This window comes from Chiloscyllium plagiosum, chromosome 17 (assembly GCF_004010195.1).
Source record: "Chiloscyllium plagiosum isolate BGI_BamShark_2017 chromosome 17, ASM401019v2, whole genome shotgun sequence".
Classification (NCBI taxonomy): Eukaryota; Metazoa; Chordata; class Chondrichthyes; order Orectolobiformes; family Hemiscylliidae; genus Chiloscyllium; species Chiloscyllium plagiosum.
This window is the reverse complement of record NC_057726.1, coordinates 14,973,620-14,996,587: the sequence shown is the minus strand read 5'-3', so window position 1 is coordinate 14,996,587 and position 22,968 is coordinate 14,973,620. Positions and strand designations below refer to the sequence as shown.

Below are 22,968 nucleotides of genomic sequence, written 5' to 3'. Positions count from 1 at the left end.
GTAACAACAAAAGCCCATTATAATTCAGTTAGATGGAACTATAACAGCTCATTGTAAGACAGTCAGCTGTAACTACACCAGCTCATTATAATTCAGTTAGCTGTAACTACAACAGCCCATTATAATTCAGTTAGCTGTAACTGCACCAGCTCATTATAATTCAGTTAGCTGTAACTACAACAGCTCATTATAATTCAGTTAATTGTAACTACAACAGCTCATTATAAGACAGTCAGCTGTAACTACACCAGCTCATTATGTGACAGCTAGCTCGAAATACAACATCCCATTATAATTCATTTAGCTGTGACTACACCAGCCCATTATAAGACAGTTAGCTGTAACTTCAACAGCTCATTATAAGACAGTTAGATGTAACCACAACAGCTCATTCTAAGAGCTGTTATATTTGTTGGCGGCATGGTGGCACAGTGGTTAGCACTGCTGCTTCACAGCGCCAGAGACCCGGGTTCATTTCCCGCCTCAAGTGACTGACTGTGTGGAGTTTGCACGTTCTCCCCGTGTCTGCGTGGGTTTTCTCTGGGTGCTCCGGTTTCCTCCCACAGTCCAAAGATGTGCAGGGTCAGGTGAATTGGCCATACTAAATTGCCCGTAGTGTTAGGTAAGGGGTAAATGTAGGGGTATTGGTGGGTTTCGCTTCGGCGGGTCGGTGTGGACTTGTTGGGCCGAAGGGCCTGTTTCCACACTGTAATGTAATCTAATCTAATCTAAAAACAGTTAGCTTAACTACAACAGCGCATTACAGAATTAACTGTAACTATAGCAGCTGATTATAATTCAGTTAGCTGTAACTACACCAGCCCATTATAATTCAGTTACCTGTTACTATACCAGCCCATTATAATTCAGTTAGCTGTAACTACATCAGCCAACTTTAAGACAGTTAGCTATAACGACACTCGTCCATTATCACATAGGTAGCTGTAACTACAGCAGCCCATTATAATTTAGATAGCTGTAACAACACCAGCTCATCATAAGACAGTTAGCTATAACTATAACACCGCATTTTAAGACAGTTTCCTGTAACTACACCAGCACTTAGCTGTAACTGCACCAGAACATTATAATTCAGTTAGCTGTAACTACAGCAACCTATTAGAATACACTTTGCTTGAAATAAAACAGCTCATTATAATTCAGTTAGCTCCGACTACAATAGCTCATGATAACTCAATTAGCTGTAACTACAGCAGCTTATTAGAAAACACTTAGCTCAAAATACAACAGCCCATTATACTTCTGTTAGCTGAAACTACACCGGCTCAATATAATTCAGCTAGCTGCAACTACAACAGCTCATTCTCAGACAGTTAGCTGAAAATACATCAGCTCAATATAAGGCAGTTAGCTGTAACTACACCAGCTCATTATAATTCAGTTAGCTGTAACTTCAACAGCTCATTCTCAGACAGTTAGCTGAAAATACATCAGTTCAATATAAGGCAGTTAGCTGTAACTACACCAGCTCATTATAAGATAGTTAGCTGTAACTACAGCTAACCATTAGAAGACAATTCTCTGTGACTATAGCAGAGCATTATATTAGCTAAAACTAGCCCAGCCCAGTTAGCTGTACCTACACCAGCAGATTATAGCTGTGACTACAGCAGTCCATTAGAAGACAGTTAGCTCTAACTTCAACGGCCCATCTTAATTCAGTTAGATGTAACTACACCAGCTCATTATAATTCAGTTAGAAGTAACTACAATAGCCCACTATTAGATAAATAGCTGTAACTACACCAGCCCATTTTAAAACAGTTAACTGTAACTACAACAGCCCATTATAATTCAGTTAATTGTAACTACAACAGCTCATTATAAGACAGTCAGCTGTAACTACACCAGCTCATTATGTGACAGTTAGCTCGAAATACAACATCCCATTATAATTCATTTAGCTGTGACTACACCAGCCCACTATAAGACAGTTAGCTGTAACTTCAACAGCTCATTATAATACAGTTAGATGTAACCACAACAGCTCATTCTAGGACCATTCCATTATATGACAGTTAGCTGGACCTATACCATCTCATTACAGACAGTTAACTGTGACTATAGCAGCTGAATATAATTCAGTTAGTTGTAACTACAACAGCCCATTATAATTCAGTTACCTGTAACTACAACAGCCCATTATAATTCAGTTACCTGTAACTACAACAGCTCATTATAATTCAGTTAGCTGTAACTACACCAGGCCATTATAATTCAGTTAGCTGTAACTACACCAGGCCATTATAATTCAGTTACCTGTAACTACACCGGTTCATTATAATTCAGTTAGCTACAACTATAACACCCCATTTTAAGACAGTTGCCTGTAACTACACTAGCCCATTATAATACACTTAGCTGTAACTACACTAGCTCATTATAGTTCAGTTAGCTGTAACTACAGCAACCTATTAGAATACACTTAGCTCGAAATAAAACAGCTCATTATAATTCAGTTAGCTGTAACTGCACCAGCTCATGATAGACATTTAGCTGGAACTACACCACTGATTATAAGACAGTTAGCTGTAACTACAGCAGCCCATTATATTTGAGTTAGCTGTAACTTCAGCAGCCCATTATAAGCCAGTCATGACCACTATATAAAAGCAAGCTTTTGAGGATTCTTTGATTTTACTTTCACTTGCATATCTCCTAAAGGAGAACTTATTTTACTTTCTTTACACGGAAGTTTTCATAATTCAGCCTCACCATTTCCAATCCCTGGTATTATTTCTTGGTTCAATATGCCTGCTGCTGTTATACTTTATCCTCAAGATTTTGCTTTTGGTACTTTCTGTCTCAGTATTAGATGGATCTACATTGCGCTAATTTTATCTTTCTTGTTATTTCAGCTAATTACAGCCTTATTACAAGGAAATAACAACTAATATCCTCCTATCATTCCCACAGTCTCTCATTCTTGCTCCTTTGAAAAGATATTGCTGGTACTCTGTAAATCCTGCTTTTATAGCTTGTTGTTACTGAATGGGAAGATATTCTTTTGGCTTATTTTGTTTATGACTCTGGTAAAAATTCTTCCATCAATTTCTTCCATTAAGCTCAGTGTTTCTAATTTTTAAGATTTATTCATTCCCAGGACATGGGCATTGCTGGCATGTCTAGCATTTATTCCCCAGTCCCAACTGCCCTTGGGAATGTAGTGGTGCACCACCTTCTTGAACCCTGGCAGCCTGGTGATGAAGGCACTCCCACTGTATTGCTGGTGATGATGAAAGAACAACAATATATCTCTACGGCTAGATGGTATGTGAAGTGGATTCATACTCAGATTGATCCAATCAATCACTGTCTCTCTAGTCATTTTAATCCAGGGTAAAAGTGATGGGACATTATTTTTGACCACCTTAACGATACTTTCCTTCTGCCCCATTGATCAGCGAAACCTATCCACTCTCTGACCATGACTCCCCTCGGCATTCAGGCTTCCACATTCTCCATACACATCATTTTTCTCTGGATGGGGAATTTCAATAGCTAATTTCAACTTCCTTAGCCTCCTGAGGAGGTAGAGGCACTGCTGTACTTTCTTGACCATACTGTCAACGTGGGTAGGCCAGGACAGATTGTTGGTGATCATCACTCCCAGGAATATTGTTGGGGAAGGGGGTGAAAATTTGATTTTATTTAAATTGTTCACAAAGACTTTTCATTATCTCTCAGAAAACTAATCAGCACCTAATACATTTTACTTTTAATCAAATCCTCTTCAACCTTTTGGATTGACTATTTTGTTCAACACCAAATCTATCCTGGCTCTCTTGCAGAAGCTGCATTCAGAAAGCAGAATATTTTTTTCCTTTGCAAACACTTCTTTTCACTTCAAAATCCTCAATGCTGTGTAAAACTCCTGGTCTACCTGAGACCTGCATACCTTCTTCTAGGCTGCAGAGATTCTTCTAACATCTTTCCCGCACCCTCAGCACAGGACGGTGAGAAGCCATAACCTCACCAATTTTTCTCCCAGAATCTTAGGACTATGAGTTTTCTAATTTCCATGTACAAGCCTCAAACTTAAAAAAAAATCCACGAGATCTTTACAATCTCAACAGGGTACCATTCATTGGTCGTTCTCTCCCACTTAGCCTGACTCAGTTGGTAACACTCTAGTCTGAGTCACACAGTTCAATAAAGGTTCATCTGTATTGATAGTGGGTCTGAAAAAAGGAAACAGATTGAGCAAAATGGTCCTGAATTGTTTGATGTTTCGAAGAATGAGAGGTAGTCTCATTTAAAACAAGAAAACTTGATTTGACTTATTACTGTCATGTGTACCGATGTAGAGTTAAAAGTGTTGTCTTACATGCTTTACAGGCAGGTCATACAATACCAGTGCATCAGGTTAACAGAATAGAGTGCAGGGTACAGTGTTAGAGCTGCTGAGAAGGTGCACAGAAAGCTTAACATTAACATTAAAGAGGTCCATTCAGAAGTCCGATAACAGCGGGGAAGTAGCTGTTCATGAATCAGTTTGTACACGAATGTTCATACTTTCTGCCCAACAGAACAGGGTGGAAAATAGTATAATCAGGCTGGGAGGGGTCTTTGATTATGTTGGTTGCTTTCCCAAAGTAGGGGGAGTTATAGATGAAGTCAATGGATGGAAGGCTGGTTTGTGTAATGGATTGGGCTGTGTTCACAACTCTGTAGTTTCTTGTGGCCTTGGGAAGATCAGTTGCCATCCTATCCATCTGCGATAGGATGCTCTCTGTGGTGCATCCATAAACATTTGTCAGAGACTTTATGGACTCACTACATTTTAGACAGAAGGCAAGAGGTTCAAGCAGCATTTAACCACATTGCTGAGGCTGATATTTCAATATAGGACTGAGAGAATGTTGCAATACTGACATTGCCATCTTTGAAACGAAATGTGGAAAAGTACCATCTGCCCAGTCAGGTGAATCAAAACTGATCTTGTGGTGTGATTCGTTGTTGAGTAGGAAGCTTTCTGAGTGTTTATCGATATTTACCCCACCACTAATTTCATCAAATGTATTTGTGGGACCTTTCTCTGTGCTAACTGGTTGCTGTGTTTGCGCAAAAAGCAACAGGAAAACAGTCCTCTGTAAATGCTTCGGCCTTGCACATCATCAGGCGCTTTGACAAAGGATCAGTTAGACTCGAAACGTCAGCTCTTTTCTCTCCTTACAGATGCTGCCAGACCTGCTGAGATTTTCCAGCATTTTCTCTTTTGATATCAGGCTTGCTTACTTGGACATAAAGGTAAATCCGAATTGAACCAGTCACTACTCAGGATCAGCTGATGCAAGGTTCAGCTCTTGTTTGGCATATCAGTGAGGATCTTGCTACTTATAGTTAGCTTTTTAAAATGAATAAAAAGCTTTCCAATTATGTGATCTGCACTTTTTTTAAACAGTTACCGAGGGCCAACCAGGATTTGTAAACTCAAATTTGTTGAATTCACCCATCTAAACCATAAAACTGGTTGTTAAAGTGAAAAATAAACTTGCCATTGCACTGCACGATGCCATTTCTTTCACTCGTAACATCACTTCTTGACTAAACGTTGTTGGCCAGAAGACCTGAGACACCAGTCCCCGACTGCAGGCTTCTTGTGCGGTTAACTTTCTCCCACAAAACAGCATTTCATTTGCCTGAAAGAGGAAGATACATTTTTTTTAATGTTCACCCAGAATCTTGCTTTAAAAAAGAACTTCTCCTGCGTTTTCATAAAGTAAAGGCACAACGTTAGTAACGACACACAAATAGTTTCAAGAGGCGCAGTACAAAGTTAGAACACAATCCTTGAGATTAAAAATTATCGTGAATGTTCACAATCTAAGAATAGAAACAGAAAGAAATGCTTGACTGCTCAGTCCCCATTTTGAAATAAGGTACTGGCTCTGTGTTCTGGTATTATTTTTTGATACATCATTTATCCTTCAATACTTTATTCAAATAACCATATCACATACAAGCCTAAGCATGCCTGCCTTCTATTTTAAGGTGGTTCAGAGACATCACAGCCTAACAACAACAAGGTGAATATTCCCTTTAAATGCCAAGGGCCTGATGTGAATCGTAAGGCTCCTCCTGCTGCTCCCTCCCCATGTCCGCAATCAGAGACCGGTACCTTAGACGATGGAATAGGAAACCAGGTCCTATTGGCTTCACCTCCCACCAGACAAGTCAGTGGATACACTGGGGAAGTTGTGTGCATTTGGCTCTTTCTTGAAAAGGTATCATGTTAGCAAGTTTTGAGAAGATTTGTAGCTCAGGTTGAGGTTCTGGATGTAGGTTTGCTCACTGAGCTGGAAGGTTCATTTCCAGACGTTTCGTCACCTTACTAGGTAATATCTTCAGTGGGCCTCTGGGCGAAGCACTGCTGATAATTCCTGCTTTCTATGTATATGTTTGGGGTTTCTTTGGGTTGGTGATGTCATTTCCTGTGATGACATCACCACAGGAAATGACATCACCATATGAAATGACATCACCAACCCAAAGAAACCCAAACATATAAATAGAAAGCAGGAATTATCAGCAGTGCTTCGCCCGGAGGCCCACTGAAGATGTTACCTAGTAGGGTGATGAAACGTCTGGAAATGAACCTTCCAGCTCAGCGAGCAAACCTACATCCAAGGTATCATGTCACTGGAGAAGCCCTGTATCAGGAGATGTGCTGCACTATCAGATCAGAGGGGACAAGAGGGGAAGAAAAACAGGTACAGCAGCAAACTGCACACAGTTAGCTTGGTCTCCTGGTGGGCAGATAATCCAATCTGCTGATGCTTCTCCCTTCACTGTTGTTCCTCTCATGTGGACATAAATATTCCCGTGATACTGTTCTGAAATCCTGGTGTCCTGGCCAATATTTACACCCTAAACACCATTACTACTTAGTCATTGTGCATTGTGAAACTGTTTTTCACATTTCCTTGCAGAGAGCAACCACTGTATTTCAAAAGCACCCCACTAGTTCTAATGAAAATTCTGAGGTTGTGAAAGGTGCTCGATAGTATCACACTTCACTGAGATTGCGCATTGGCAATCAAGTCCTACTAATCCCAGGGTTGTTATAGAAGTTAAATTTTATTTTATTATTGAAATACATGGAGTTCCCAATTTACCTGAGTCTGTTTGACAGGTGAAGAGAAAACACTGACCAGCTTTCTGAACGTAACACGGATTCGTATTTTGTACAGAAAATGACATCTAACCATAGGTAAACTATGAACAGTTCATATAAGTCTACTAGTTAAAACTCTAACCACCTTCTAAAACCCCACAATAGACATATACAGACAGGCAAAATAAACTAGTTTCATAAGTGAAGGTACAGGAAAAAACTGGGGAAGCAGGTATACAAAGCAATGGGCCAATGTTTGGAAAATGGGATTAGAACAGTTAGGAGGCTATTTTTGACCGGCTGACATGCCTTTTTCTGTGCTTTATATGACCTCTCTGATGCCATGACTCTCATAGCACTAGTCCTCAAGATTCAATGGAGTTCTCTAGTTCCATAAGCTTTATTTTTGGGTTCGTTCACGTTTTCACATAAGGCACGGACTGACTAGTTCACAAATTACAAAGTCTCTAACTTTCTGGTTAAAAGCAAAAGTTTATAACAACTGTTGGGATAAAGTAACAATTGGCTTTTTTTTTAGCTTTGGGCAGTTTACTGGAGATAAAGACACATCATCTCCCCTTCTGGAGGTTTGAGAGCTTCTTATTGTATCAGCCATACTCACAAGCTGTTCAGCTGCCCATAAGCCAATCATATAATTGTCATCAGGCTGGTGACCTTTGACATCCACAATTGGTCTAAATTCCTCAAACCAATAATTAATCTGTTGCCGACTTGAGTCTCATTCTGTATATGCAACCTCGTGTCGTGCCATTTCTCTCCTACACCAACCCCCACTGCTTACAAATCAAGAATGTAACTCACAAAGAGTTCCAGTACCTCGCTGTTCAAAATTCCAGCAATTCCTCTGTTGTAAAACAGCCCTTTTCTCAATTTACACCACAGTAAAAAGTAAAAGAAAAATACATGGTCATTAAAATAAATGCAGGTTATTCTTTCTTTTATCTTGAAGTATGGAGATAAGTAGATCAACGATGAGAGTTTTTGCTTCAATTTTGCAGGGAGCTATTTTGTAGCTGGAACACTACTTAAGAGACACAGCCTAAAGGCTTTGAGGCAACAGATACAAACTTTGTGGAAGCACTTCTTTGTGGTCAGTAACTTCAACTGGTAACGACACCCTGGAGAGAGCAGCTTTTACAAATTTAAGGTCTTGCCATTATTCTTGGGTAAAGTAGTGTTAATGATTCCTATAAACAATCTAAATGGTTCCTAACCTCCCTACACTCCAGGCCCTGCACCCTGAAGCTACAATCTGGGTTCCCATGCCCCTGCAGAGTTAGTTTAAATTCTTGGGTAAAGTAGTGTTAATGATTCCTATAAACAATCTAAATGTTTTATATTACAAGGCTATTATGTATTGTACAATACTTGACAATACAACAGTATGATCTAGCAGTACAACAATACTATCCCTCAGTGATCTGAACTAGAGTTTTGTATGCTTTGCTTTAGCAGTTTTGGCAAGGTCACCAAGATGAAAAGGAACATTTTTGACAGACTTCACATATTTAAATCAATATGATTTGCTTCTCTGTAATAATACAAAATATTAAATACGCTGTGCCTCTTTAAAGCAGGGTATTGTCTTGTTCAATTGAAACTGGATAACTCTTGATGACTAATGAACAGTTATTGTTGGTTTTTTTAGTATCTGACTAGCCTTCCGCTATAAAACTCCTCAGATCTTGCTTACATCTCGGTCTCTACACCTTCCAATATTCATTATGAAAAAGGGATTAAAGGTTTTCCAATGATATATCCGAGGTATTGTTTTAACAGGTTTGGAAATTGCTCATAAATCACTGTCCATTATGAACCAACAACGAAGCTTATCAATAAGCATTCTATTCTTGCAAGAATAGTGAACAATTTCAAACACACTTTAAACGTAACCAATTTTTCCCCTAAACTCTAATCTGTGAAGAAATAGTCAAAACATCTTGAAATGCGACACTTGCATTTGACCACGTTTTTTTTCTGTCAGTTGGGAGTTTGACATATATGGAAGCCACATGCCAAAAGTATTGTCAAACCAGACTACGGATCATGCTTGCTTGCTGCACACTCTCTCCAGTAAGGAGACAATGCACTTGTGGAAACGGTTGTCTTCATAACAGTCCAGATCAGAGTCTTGTAACCTGCAGCAAAAAAGCCACATGACAGAGGTCTAACACGAAACTAAGTCATGGGAATTTCTTTTTAATGTTGGCACTGAAATGTTAACCATAAGGACATAGAGTTAGGAACAGGAGTAGGCCCTTCAGTCCCTCAAGCTTACTTCACCATTCAATACAATCATGGCTGGTCTCATCTCAGCCTCAACTCCATTTTTCTGCTCATTCTCCATGACCCTCCAACCTATTATTAATTAAAACTCTGTCGATATCTTCCTTAAATTTACTCAGCAACTCAGCATCCACCACATTCTGGGGTAGGGAATTCCACAGATTCACGACTCTGAGAGAAATAATTTCTCCTCAGCTCTGTCTAAATCTGCTACCCCATATCCTGCAACCATGACCTTTTGTTCTAGATTTTCCCACATGAGGAAACATCTCTTTCTACATCTATTTTCCCGATGAAGGGCTTTTGCCCGAAACGTCGATTCTCCTGTTTCTCGGATGTTGCCTGACCTGCTCTGTTTTTCCAGCACCACACTCTCGACTCTGATCTCCAGCATCTGCAGTCCTCACTTTCTCCTTCTACATCTACTTTGTCAATCCTCTTTAGCATCTTAAATACCTCAATGAGGTCTCCTCTCATTCTTGTAAAGTCCAGAGAGTGTAGGTCGAAACTGCTCAATCCCTCTTTGGAAGAGAATCATTATGTTGAACTTTATTATTTCAAATGATTATTTTCATGAAAAACCTCTTTGTGCTCCAAATGAACCATTCCTAATGTTATGGCCACAGCATGGTTATAGATAATGCCTTTCATTCAGGGTAAAGGTTCTATATATTGACAAATATTATTGTCTGACACAATGAACAGTTCTGAATGTGTGGCCAGAATAATTTTATTGGTCAACAGGTGAAAAGATTATCTTAATTCTATGCGCCCTGTTAAAGAGTTTATTTCAAAAGTGACGTTACTGACAAAATTATAGTAAAACAAAGCCAAAAAAGCTCTACAATTCAAAACCAGGTTGATTTTAATTTCACTTTGTTTTTAAACTGATAACTAAATTCAACACTGACATTTTATTTGTCTACACAAATTACATGTACTACCAGAGACAGTTGGCAATCTGCAAACTGTTTTGTTCAGAAATGCTGAATTTTCATCTTGCTATCCCGAACAGATATGATTTTTATGCAACTTTTAAAAACGAAATATGTTCTTCTGGTGTAAAGGAAAAGATTGCTGGGCCCTGTTCTAGATTAAAGAATGTTATGCATTAGAATGGGCTACCATTGGTAACAAAGACCTTTGTCACCCTCCTGTCATTAGAAGCAGACAGGTGTACTGTGTATCTGCCGGCTTAGCCAGTATTGCTTTGAACCTATCCTCCGAGGTCCATGCACAGTAGTGACTCCTGGACCCTCTGACTGGTTATGTGGCTATGCTACCTCAAGGGAACGTTACTTTCAACTGGTATTTATTCCACTTGCACTGGTTGGTCCAATCTCCTTTCCCTCAGCATCTGAAAGGTCTGTACCATGTCAAGATCAAGAGATAATGCAAACGTGAAATAGAGATAAGGCAAGTATTTTGATCAGCTAACTCAAGATCAGAGATTAGGTGGAAACACACAGCAGGTAAAGGCAGTGTGTGCAGAGAGGATAGAGACATTAACTCTTCAAAGGTGGAACCTTCACGAAAGCATAAGGTGGGGAACAGTAAGTACACGCATTTTTACAATTAACAAAACAGGTTATATCCTTAAGCCGAGAACTCACTAGAGCGACTCCCATTATCTGCGGAAAGGTGTACGATGAACATCCAGCAGGCGTCAGACGTATAGTTGCGTATGGAGTTTGGAACCATGCTTTTTCACTGGCCCACACAATGTCACAGAGCGGGAGAATAGAGGCTCCTAGTCCCAGAGCTGGCCCGTTGACTGCTACGACAATGGGTTTCTTAAACTGAATGAAGGCATTCACAAAATCCCTAGATGAGAAGAGAATGCAGCAAAAAAGAAACAACCATTAGTGAGCAGTAACAGATCGTTCGGGATGAGCTCAGCATTGTTTCTGGTTAGTCTAGGATTGTAGATGCTGACTGCTTCCAGTCAGTCTTACTGCAGTCACCACATTCTCATTTCAGATCAATAATGAAATGAAAGGGAAGCAATTTTAAACTTCAAACTATATCAACTGCAGACTGGATAAAGCACAGAAGCAGGCGATTTGATCCCTCCTATCTATATTTGCTCTTCACAAGAATAACTCAGCTAGTCCCATGCAGTCCTGATGGCACTGCAAATTCTCCCTCTTCAGATGATTATCCAATTCTCTTCAGCAAAGCATGATTGAGCCTGTCTCCACGACACTCTCGAATACTGCGTTCCAAACCCTAACCACTCACGTGTAACAAAAGACTTATCTCAACTCATCTTGGGTTCTTTTGCTATTTATTTTAAATTGGAGTCCTCTGGTCCATTGGGCACTGATGGGAACAATTTCTCCCCATCTCCTCTGTCCAGATCCCTTGCGATTTTGTGTAACTCTCTCAACCTCCACTTCCCTTAAGTACAATAGCTTTTACGTTCAATGATTATGGAGCCTCTAACTCATGGGGGCTTCAACCATTTTGACCAAGATGTCAAAACCTAGACGTAAAAACATCAGAAGGTCCTTAATGGCAAAAGACAGGAAGAGCCAATGGGATTCAAGGCTGAGTAGCATGTTCGATCTAAAATTGGCTGCAAGGCATGAAGAAGTGATTAGGTTAGATTAGATTAGTTACAGTGTAGACACGGGGAGAACGTGCAAACTCCACACAGACAGTTGCCTGAGGCGGGAATTGAACCCAAGTCTCTGGCGCTGTGAGGCAGCAGTGCTAATCACTATGCCACCGTGCCATCTGGGTGGGTTGCTCATTGGAGGGTCAGTGTGGACTTGTTGGGCCGAAGGGCCTGTTTCCACACTGTAGGGGATCTAACCTAAATGTTCGGAACAACTTCCTTTTGTGCTCGAGACCACTGTAAAGCCTAGGATTCCATTTGCCTTCCAAACCTTCTGCTGAAACTCCTTTAGCATTGCATCCCTGATCTTATATCATTTCTTCCTATTAAAATATGCCACTTTATACGTCTCTGCACTGAATTTCATCTGCCATGCATGCATTAATTTACCAGATTGTCCCTGTCCTCTTAAAACCTATGATCCCGCTCATGGTTAATCTGTGCAAGACCAAAAGATGACTGTTCACTATTATTCCGTTTCCTGTCAATCAGACAATCTCCTATCTGAGCTGCCACTATCTCTTTCGTTCCTGGTATTTTCACTTTGCTGACTGACTTGCTACGTGGCTACTTATTAAATTCTTTTTTGGAAGTCCATGTACACCACACCAGCCGCTTTATCTTCTTCAACTCTCTCTATTATCTCTCTGAATTGTAAGTGCAATTCAGTTGAACAAACATAATAAAACCACGCTGGCTTTCCTGAAATGACTTACCAAGTGATTGATCATTCTGGCCCTGATTATCATAGAGTCATCCAGCCTGGAAACAGACCCTTTGGTCCAGATCGTCCACACTGACCAGGTTTCCCAAACTAAACCAGTCCTATTTGCCTGCGTTTGGCCCATATTGCACTAACCAGTCCATAGTTACTGGGATTATCCTTAACCCCTTTTTTGGATAAAGGCATCAGCTGCTGGGGGTAGCCTACCAAAGGGAATATCTACTGCTTTGCAAGCATTTAACTGCTATTTGCCTATTTTAGTCTGGAGCTGGGATTTCATTTAAACACACTATGAACATAGCTGGACAGGTGATGTCAAACTGTCCTTTCCCTCATGATCTGAAGAGCATGTCAAGAGATAAGGCAAACATGAGATAGAGATATTTTCATCAGTTAACACAAGATGAAAAAATAGAGGGAAGCACGCAGCAGGTAAAGGTAGTGCCTGTGGAGATAGCAGAGACATTAACTCTTCAAGGACGGAGTCTTAATCAAAGCATATACAGATACAGGCATTTTTACAACTAATGACAGAGGTTTTCTCTTTGACAAAGAACTTTGAGTGAATCCCATTATCGCCTGGATGCTACTTGAATTACTGTCTACAGCTTGAGCAGCCTCACAGAGTCATAGAGATGTACAGCATGGAAACAGACCCTTCGGTTCAACTCATCCATGCCAACCAGATATAGAGTCATAGAGATGTACAGCACGGAAACAGACACTTCGGTCCAATTCATCCATGCTAATCAATTTAGTTCCATTTGCCAGCATTTAGCCCGTATCCCTCTAAACCCTTCCTATTCATATGCGCATCCAGGTGTCTTTTAAATGTTGTAATTATATCAGTCTCCACCACTTCCTCTAACACCAACCTCTGCATGAAAGATTTGCTGCTTAGGTCCCTTATACATTTTTTCCATCTCACCTAAACTATGCCCTCTAGTTTTGGACTCCTCCACCCCAAGGAAAAGACCTTGACTATTTGCCCTAAGGTAACCCCTCAGCTCCTGACTCTCTAGGGAAAACAGTTACAGCCTATTCAGCCTCTCCTTATAGCTCAAACTCTCTAACCCTGGCAACATCCTTGTAAATCTTTTCTGAACCCTTTCAAGTTTCACAACATCCTTCCTATAGCAGGGAGACCAGAATTGTGACCAAAAGTGACCTAACTAATGCCCTGTACATGACTTCCCAACCCCTATACTCAATGCACTGACCAATAAAGGCAAGCTATCCTATTGACCTCCACTTTCAAGGAACTATGAATCTGAACTCCAAGATCTCTTTCTTCAGCAACACTCCCCAAGACCTTCCCATTAAGTGTAGAGAGTTTATGAGCTGGAGTGTGAACTCCAGCAGCTGACACATCAGAGAGGGTCATAATTTGTCTAATTTTCTGATTCACTTTAGACAGCTCTAACTTTCATACCCCTGCAATTGCCCTCATTTAAGTTTAAAACATGAGTATTAGACCCACTCTTCTCTCCTTCAAACTGAATGTCACAACCAATCATAAAAGATCGTTGCTACCGAGGCTTCATTAACAAGTCTATTAATTAAGCCTATCTTGTTTCACAAATAAACAATCTGGTGTGGTCTGCTCTCTGGTCATTTTCAGTATGTGCTGTTCTAAGAAAAGGGGAGGCAATGGCGAAGTGGTATTATCACTAGACTGTTAATCCAGACACCCAGGCAATGTTCTGGGGACCAAGGTTTGAATCCTGCCATGGCAAATGGTTGAATATGAATCCAAAAAATCTGCAATTAAGAATCTAATGACCGTGAATCCATTGCCAATTGTCGGGAAAAACCCATCTGGTTCACTAAATGTCCTTTATAGAAGGAAACTGCCGTCTTTACCTGGTCTGGCCTACATGTGACTCCAGACCTACAGCAATGTGGTTGATTCTCAACTGCCCTCAGGGCAATTAGGGATGGGCAATAAATGCTAGTCTAGCCAAAGATGACCTCATCCTGTGAAAGAATATAAAGAAAAATGCTATGGGTTCCTTATTGAGGCTAACTATGCAAATCTGTCTTTTTTCACTGATTAACATCATACCTTCCTGAGGAACATCCTTTATTTCTTCCTTTATACTGCATCCTACTGTGCGGTTACTGTTAGGGGGCCTGTACACTAGTCCTGCATGTGCTATGAAAATGGAGAAAATTGGTGAATGCACTATACTTGGATTTCCAGAAGACATCTGTTAAGGTGCCATATAAAAGGTTATGGTGGAAAATAAAATCTCCCAATGCAGGGGTAACACATTGGTTGGTAATTCCTTTTATCCATGCCCACAGGTTGTTAGGAAACTGCCATAACCTTCTTTGGCCCACGTGTGATTCCAGACCCACATAGTGCGGTTGACTGTTAAGGGCCCTTTGGGCAGTAGGGATGGACAATATATGCTGACTCAGCTAGCGAGGCCGGCATCCTGTGCATAAATAACAAAGGAATGCAAACTGTGTTTGAGAATTGCTTTTAATAGCTAAAGTTAAATAAAAGATAGGTGGAAAAAAAAAATCCTCATTTGGAGTCCATCAGGTAGAACAGATGGGAAGCTTAATTTAGACAGTATAGAAAAATGCAGATAATTAAAATGTGCATAATTCAACAAAATTCACCAACAGGATCAACAAAATTGATGACGTAGGAAAAGCCTTGCAGGTTTTGAACTGGTGATGGAAGGCCACGAGTAACTGGCTGTGGATCCTGCTGACACACTTGGCAAAATGTCAATGATCAATTGGGAGGACACTGAAACACAGGCCAGCTGCTTACTCAGACACAGTGACCTTAACAAATTATACTATAGCCAGAAATTGCATTGACTGAGCATTCTACCTGAAACATTACTCAACCTTCAGATATTGGCTGGCAAACTACTCATTCCCAGGATATTGTATTTCAGATTCGCAGCACTCACAGGGTTTATTTGTCTTTTTTGCTCAGGATTATTGATGATCATATTTCTATATATTAATACACAATAATTAACAGACTACAGTTTAATATGGTTTCTTACAACCACAAAACTAGGGGGGCAACTTGCATAAACAGTTGCTGACCAGTCCAATCCTTTGAAAGAATTGGAGTTCCATCCAAGTACAATGATCTAAGTGGCTCTCTCGAGATTTTCCAAAGTCGAAATCTTACTAACTTGTTTCGTAACTTCTGCACTCCACCGAATAAATAATAGACTCACAGTCACAGAGATGTACAGCATAGAAACAGACCTTTCGGTCCAACTTGTCCATGCCGACCAAATATCCCAACCCAATCTAGTCCCATTTGCTAGCACTTGGCCCATATCCCTCCAAACCCTTCCTATTCATATACCCACCCAAATGCCTTTTAAATGTTGCAATTCGACCAGCCTTCACCACTTCCTCGGGCAGCTCATTCCAAAATCCGCACCACCCTCTGCATGAAAAAGTTGCCCCTTTGGTTTCTTTTAAATCCCTCACCCTAAACCTATGCTCTCTAGTTCTGGACTCCCCCACCCCAAGGAAAAGACTTTGTCTATTTATCGTATCCATGCCCCTCATGATTTTATAAATCTCTATGAGGTCACCCCTCAGCCATCGATGCTCCAGGGAAAACAGCCCCAGCCTATTCAGCCTCTCCCTGAAGCTCAAATCCTCCAATTGCCTTTCCTAACAATGTTACCAACTTCAGTCTCAACATTTCCATTCCTAAGTATTCAATTAGCTGTTTTAAAAGTAGAGGCTCTGAATAAATCAATAAACATTTTCATGGAAGAGATTGGTTCAACTTCCTACCTTTGATGGACTTCCTTCGCCATTCACAGATTTCTGCTCTCTGCGAATGATGAACAGAAAGTGTGCACATGGGTAAATTTTTTGGAATGTTACTAATACATTTCCCCCCCCCCACCTTTGGTTTAATGTCCAGCTCCATTTTATAGATATTTTTAGTTAAGCTGTTCAGAGATGTCATGGCACACCACTGGGGCAGGTAGGAACTTGAACCTGGTCTCCAAAAGCAGAGGTAGTGACACAACCACAAGAGTCAGAATTTTCTTTTTACGTTATGAGCTGAACATGTACATTGAATCCTGGCTGGACATTTATTAAACATTAATCTGTTGAGAAGTGTTATGACATCTCTGGAGGACAAGTGGGACTGGAACATAGACATGCTGGCTCAGATACTAGCACTGAACCACAAGACGGTAAGCTCCAATTTATGTCGAGCAACAGAAAGTACAGGACTATATCCCTTTAAGGCTACAAAAGCAACTGCTTCCAAGTAAATTTTGGGTGGGGTGATGCAGATAACAAGTAAGAGATTTTCATTCTTATACTTAACGGTTGTAATATCTTTCTTTGAAGAGTGACTCAGAAAGTTTTGTGTGACTAGAACTACAATGGACAGGAAATATATGATACATTGTTAATGCAAGACCACCAGGTGATCCTAGCAACAATTAAGTTGAAACATCTGCATGAGCTGAGGGCAAAATAAATAGCAAAAATTACTCTGAATGGCGTAATGTATTCTGAGTGTTACAAGGTCAAAATAAGTTTTTATTTCTATTCACCCAGGACTCAAAAATTAACTAGGAATACAAAATAGCAAATTAAACAAAACAGCGAACAGCCTGAAAAATTATTCAAATTTGCAGATGTTCTGACCTCAAAAATGCATGAAGTAGAAAGTACTGTAACACCAAATACTATAAAGCACTGTCATCTTGTAACTTTATGTGAATTTTGACTTTCTTGATAAAAACCCATATCCTTGAAAAAGAGGACCGTGAAGATAGGAAGCCATTTACTGAGGCTACATACAGCAATTGTGAAATTGGGAAGTGATGGAAACATGCTTATTTACTTGCAGTGGGCAAAGAAAATATTTTTACTGGCCTGTAAATTCCCACAGGAACTGATATTAGTATTATCCTTGGAGGGAAAGTTAAGCCCAAGGAGAGTACACTTTGTTCCAAGTACTCACTCCCCATTGTGTAAAAAAATAAACAAAATGTTCCTTGACATTTTCGTTAAAAAAAGTCAAGTTTTACAACCAAACGGTTTTGTGTTTCATTGCTGCATTGTGGAAGGTCACTAGGGCTCTGTCAGCTACTGAATTCATCTTAGATGCTTGTGGGGAACAATGCACGCTTGACCATTCCACGAGGGTATCATGTAAATGCTGTCCCCCTTTTAAACCAAAAATAGAGTGCTACATGGTTGATTAATAGTCCTTAAATAATGTCATCCTGTTGAATCAAAGTCAAAGAAAGCTTTTATCACAACTTAGCAACTCTTCAGTATAGACTTCAAACTTTTTTGTTCTTTATAACTATAATAGAATAATTTTGTTCCACAAATGTTTTCAAAAAATCCTCCTTTTCAGTCATGCTCATTCCTTGCACAAAGTGCCTCACCCACCAGTTTATATCGATAACAACAGTGCTTTGGTGTTAGAAAGAACTGCACTTGTGGAAGTCTTGCAGTTATTCCACCACTTTTAAGTTATTTGACTAACCACACAACGTGTTCTCAAATAGTTGCAGTGGTTCTCTGAAGTTATCCATTTAACAATATTCCATCAAGAAATGCATTCTATGGTGATAAAATGTTATTCTTTTAATTGGACTGGTTACAGTTCATTCAGACTCTGGGTGAATAATCACTGTTTCCTCACCACCACCCCCACACCCCACTCCCTCCCACCACCACCTCTTCAAAGTGTACCTCTCAAGAAAATAATAGCATGAGCAGATGTACCTGTCAGAATAATTATAACAGTGCCCTCCACCTCCACAATGAACAGGAGCAAGGACTAGTGCAATGTGAAGAAAGAGTCTAACAGAAATACAGATCACTAAAGTCAATCCTGCAGAGTGAAGACAGGTATGGAATCAGGCTAATTTATTCTGGTCAAGTTTTTTTCCTATAGAAGTACACAGAATATGCAGCAAGATGTCAACCAGCCCAACCAAGCTGTGTCCCAATTGGTCCTCCTCCCATCCTTTCTCATTTAATTCTATCAACATAATCCTTTATTTGTTCCTCCCTCATTTAATTATTCAGCTCTTTCTGAAACAGAGAGTCATACCGAGTGCAAAGGAAGATGGTTATGATGATTGGAGACCAATCGTCTCAGTCCTGCAATGTCATTGCTGGGGTTCCTCAGAGTGCCATTGTAGGGCCAACTATCTTCAGCTCTTTCAGCAACACCTTCTATCCATCATAAAATCAGAAGTGGGAATATGGGCTGTTGACTGCACTATTTGTGATTCGTCAGATATTAAACAGTTTGTGTCCAAATGCAGCAAGACCTGGACAACCTTCAGGCTTGGTGTTAGAAAGCGGCAAGTAATATTTGCATCACACAAAAGGAAGACAATGACCACCTCCAACAACAGACAATCAAATCATCTCCCCCGGAATTCAATGGCATTATCATTGTGGAATCCAGCTCTATCAACATCATACTGGGAGCCATTATTGACCAGAAACTTAACTAGACTAACCAGATTAATATAGTGGCTGCAAGAGCAGGTCAGAGGCTGGGGATATCGTGGCAGAGTAAGTTACCTGCTGACTCTCCAAAGCAAGTCAATCGTCTCGAAGACACAAATCAGAAATGTGATAGAATACTGTCCACCTGTCTGGCTGTGAAGTACCAACACTACTCAAAACTCTTTGCACCAGCCAGAACAAAGTAGTCTGTCTGACTGCCATCCCATCCAGCATCTTCCACGTTCACTCCCTTCATCACTGAGGTAGAAAAGTAGCAGTGCCCACCATGTGTAAGACACACAACCCCTACTCAGCCAGCAATGTCCACAACTATGATCAGATTAAAAAAAAACAGAATTAACAGCAGGAGTATGCTGTTAGTCCCTCACGTCTGCTTCACCATTTGATAAAAGGATCTGATCTGAATGTGGCCTCAACCCACTTTGTTGGTAAACTTTTACATTCTGACTCAGGAATTGATCACTGCTTTAGAAATGTTCTATGACCTCGTCGTCACTGTTTTCTGTGGAAGGGAATTCCACAGACTCTGGACCACACACAGAGAATACACATCTCTATATTAAGTGAGAAATATTTATTCTTAAACTGTGTCTCTTGGTTCTAGTTTCTTTGACAAGAGCAAACATTCTGTTAGCATCCCAAGTCCCTTCAGGATCTTACATAATTCTACAAGTTCACCACTTATTCTTCTTCCCAGTCATATCGGATATTAAAGATAGTAAGTACCAAAAACTTTCATGTACTTACCACCACACTCTGGATTCCTCAACCGTTAAAGATTCTCCTGTTCCTTTGATACTGCCTGACCTGCTGTGCTTTTCTAGCAACACATTTTTAAGCACTTATTCCTCTGGTCAAACCCATTTAACCTTTCCTCATATCATAAACCTCCCCCTCTCAGCCAAGTGAATCTTCCGTGAGCTTCAAATTTAATTACGTCCTTTCTTAAATAAGTAGACTAAGACTAGTTTAGTTTGGGATTATGGTCGGCATGGCCTGGCTGGACCAAAGGGTCTGTTTCCGTGCTGTAGAATTATGTAGTTTCACTACTGCCCAGTGTCGAATATTCCTACTTTTATATTCCATTCTCCTCGCACTTAAACGAAAACATTCCATATGCCTTCCCTATCACTTGCTGAACCTGCATACTAACTGTTTTGTGATGCATACACCTGGATACCCAGATCTCCCGGAGTTCTGCTATCTCCATTCTTTTAAATCATATACATTTTTTCTGGTTTCCTGTCCAAATGGATGTGTTCATATTTTCCCAAATTATAATCTCATCTGCCAGATTGTTGTCCACTCACCTAAACTAACTATAAATCTTTGCAGACCTGTCATATTCTCTTCACATCTTACTTTCCTAGTTATCCTCGCCTTTTTGGCAAAGTTAACAACTATACATGCAGTCCCTTCTTCCAAGTCACTGACACAGATTGTAAATAGTTGCACACACACAATGCTGCATATGTATTAAAATAAAACAGACATCTGAAACACAACAGAAATTGCTGGGGAAACCTAGAATTTGAATTTGGTTTATTGTCACATGTACTTAAGTACAAAGTGCAGGAGTACAGTGAAAAGTGTACAATGTTGCCACACATGGTGTCATCTTACGTACAAAGTACTTCGGCATAAGTCTTAGGTACTAAAATAAATTATGTATAAAAATAGATAAATAAAGAGAAAACTAGAAGTTCTACATTACAGTTCTTCATTGTAAATATTAGGAAGATAAAGGAATAAAGTGAAAAGATAAACGTTACATTGCCTCTATAGGGTGCAGTCTCTCCACGTTGTGGGCTTTCCACACGTGGTCTCACTCACCCAGCAGTTCTGGCAGTATTTACGGAGAGTGAAATGTACCTATATCTCTGCGTGCATACACTGCCTATGATTGGCTGTGAAGAAGACGATTAAAGGGATTCAGTCAACATGTTGGTCTGCTAAGCAACATCTTTTCTCAAACACGACCTGGATGTTACGACACTGAGCTGAAAATGTGTTGCTGGAAAAGCGCAGCAGGTCAGGCAGCGAAACGTCGATTCTCCTGTTCCCTGGATGCTGCCTGACCTGCTGCGCTTTTCCAGCAACACATTTTCAGCTCTGATCTCCAGCATCTGCAGTCCTCACTTTCTCCTGTTACTACACTGACCCCAGTAGCCATTAAGGGAACTGCAGTGTCCAGCTCTCTCGTGGTAATGAACAAGTTTGGATTTCAGGACAAAACTTCTATTCTTCAGTCAGGACAGAGGTCGGGAATGTGATACTTGTTCTCTGGCCTTGGGGAGTTCACTCGCAAATCTGCATGGGCTACTCCTCCCATCTCGCTGGCAGCAGACTGATAAAACTCTATGCCACAGCATGAGTTAATCTTGATTGACACTCTCATGACCACACCTTTCCAAAGAATCGAAGAGGCAATGAGGCCAGCAAACATGTGTTTAAAATGAGTTCAAATGTGCCAGATATCCGGTGTTACTGGTATGCCATTGAAACATTGATTCGGGAGAGACTGGCATTCTGAGCTCTGCGCTGGTTTCCCACTGCCAGTTTCACATCGAGGTAAGTGTGGTAGTAAGTGTCGGCTAAGCCAGTGTCAGTTCTCAGGCACTGCAACTCAGCACGGCACAGGCTTGAATCCCCTACGTCAGCTTCATTTGCTCAATACCATCCAAAGGGTTATGATGGCAATGTATAAATCCAGTTTGGCATGAATCCATATCAAAAACCTGTCCATCTTTGCCCTAAAAACATTCGACAAGGAAGTCTCAACTGCTTCACTGGGCTGGGAATTCCACAGAATCACAACCCTTCAGGAGATGAAATTCCTTCTCAACTTCTTCCGAAATCCCACCATCTTTTGTGGGAGCTTGCTCTGTGCAAAGTAGCAGCCACATTTCCTACATTACAATAACAACTGCACAGCAGGAAACTACTTCACTGGCTGAAAAGCATGCTGGGATGCCATGAGGCCATATAAGTTGCTACATAAATGCAAATCTTTATTTCTGTTGAAAGCAATGGAAATAATTTATTTTTTTTTTGGTCGAATATGGTACAGCACTACTTTTGTTGGAGAAAGCTTTTCCTCATTTGTAAGAAGAATAAACATGACAACGTAGGTTAAAGATGACAATGGGGAAATACGTGATCATGAATTTATACCTCATTCACAAATACCTTCTGAATGTCTTTTGAAGGAGGTGGGGGTATGGGAGGAATCAGATGCAAGTTGTTTCCAGGTATATTTTCACAATTTGCAGTCAAATAAACTTTTAAAACATAATCCTTCTGTTCCACAATTATAATGTTCAATTATTGTGCAGCCCTGCAAACCAAATGACAGGGACAGCCATCCAAAATTCACTAGTCAATCAGTCATTCTTTGTGGAGGGCAGCGTGGTGGCTCAGTGATTAGCAGCACCAAAGACCCGGGTTCGATTCCACCCTCAGGCAACATGTCTGTGTGAAGTTTGCACATTCTCCTAGAGTCTGCGTGGGTTTCCTCCAGGTGCTCCGATTTCCTCCCAGAACCCAAAGATGTGAAGAAGGAACGGCGGGAGCTGGGCTTGGAAGGAAGAAAAAATAATGGGCGGCACGGTGGCACAGTGGTTAGCCCTGCTGCCTCACAGCGCCAGAGACCCGGGTTCA

The 22,968-nt window shown here is 40.5% G+C and overlaps 1 protein-coding gene across 2 annotated transcripts in view; it reads right to left on the bottom strand.

Moving 5' to 3' along the window:
- Positions 1-22,968, bottom strand: part of LOC122558230 (chromodomain Y-like protein 2) — a 152,356-nt gene that overhangs the window by 23,113 nt on the left and 106,275 nt on the right. For both annotated transcript variants that reach the window (XM_043706574.1, XM_043706576.1), the window contains exons 5-6: positions 11,059-11,269; positions 5,520-5,663 (exon numbers count right to left, since the gene is read on the bottom strand). In XM_043706574.1, the coding sequence (XP_043562509.1) occupies positions 5,520-5,663; positions 11,059-11,269 (355 nt within the window). The remainder of the gene's footprint in view (positions 1-5,519; positions 5,664-11,058; positions 11,270-22,968) is intronic.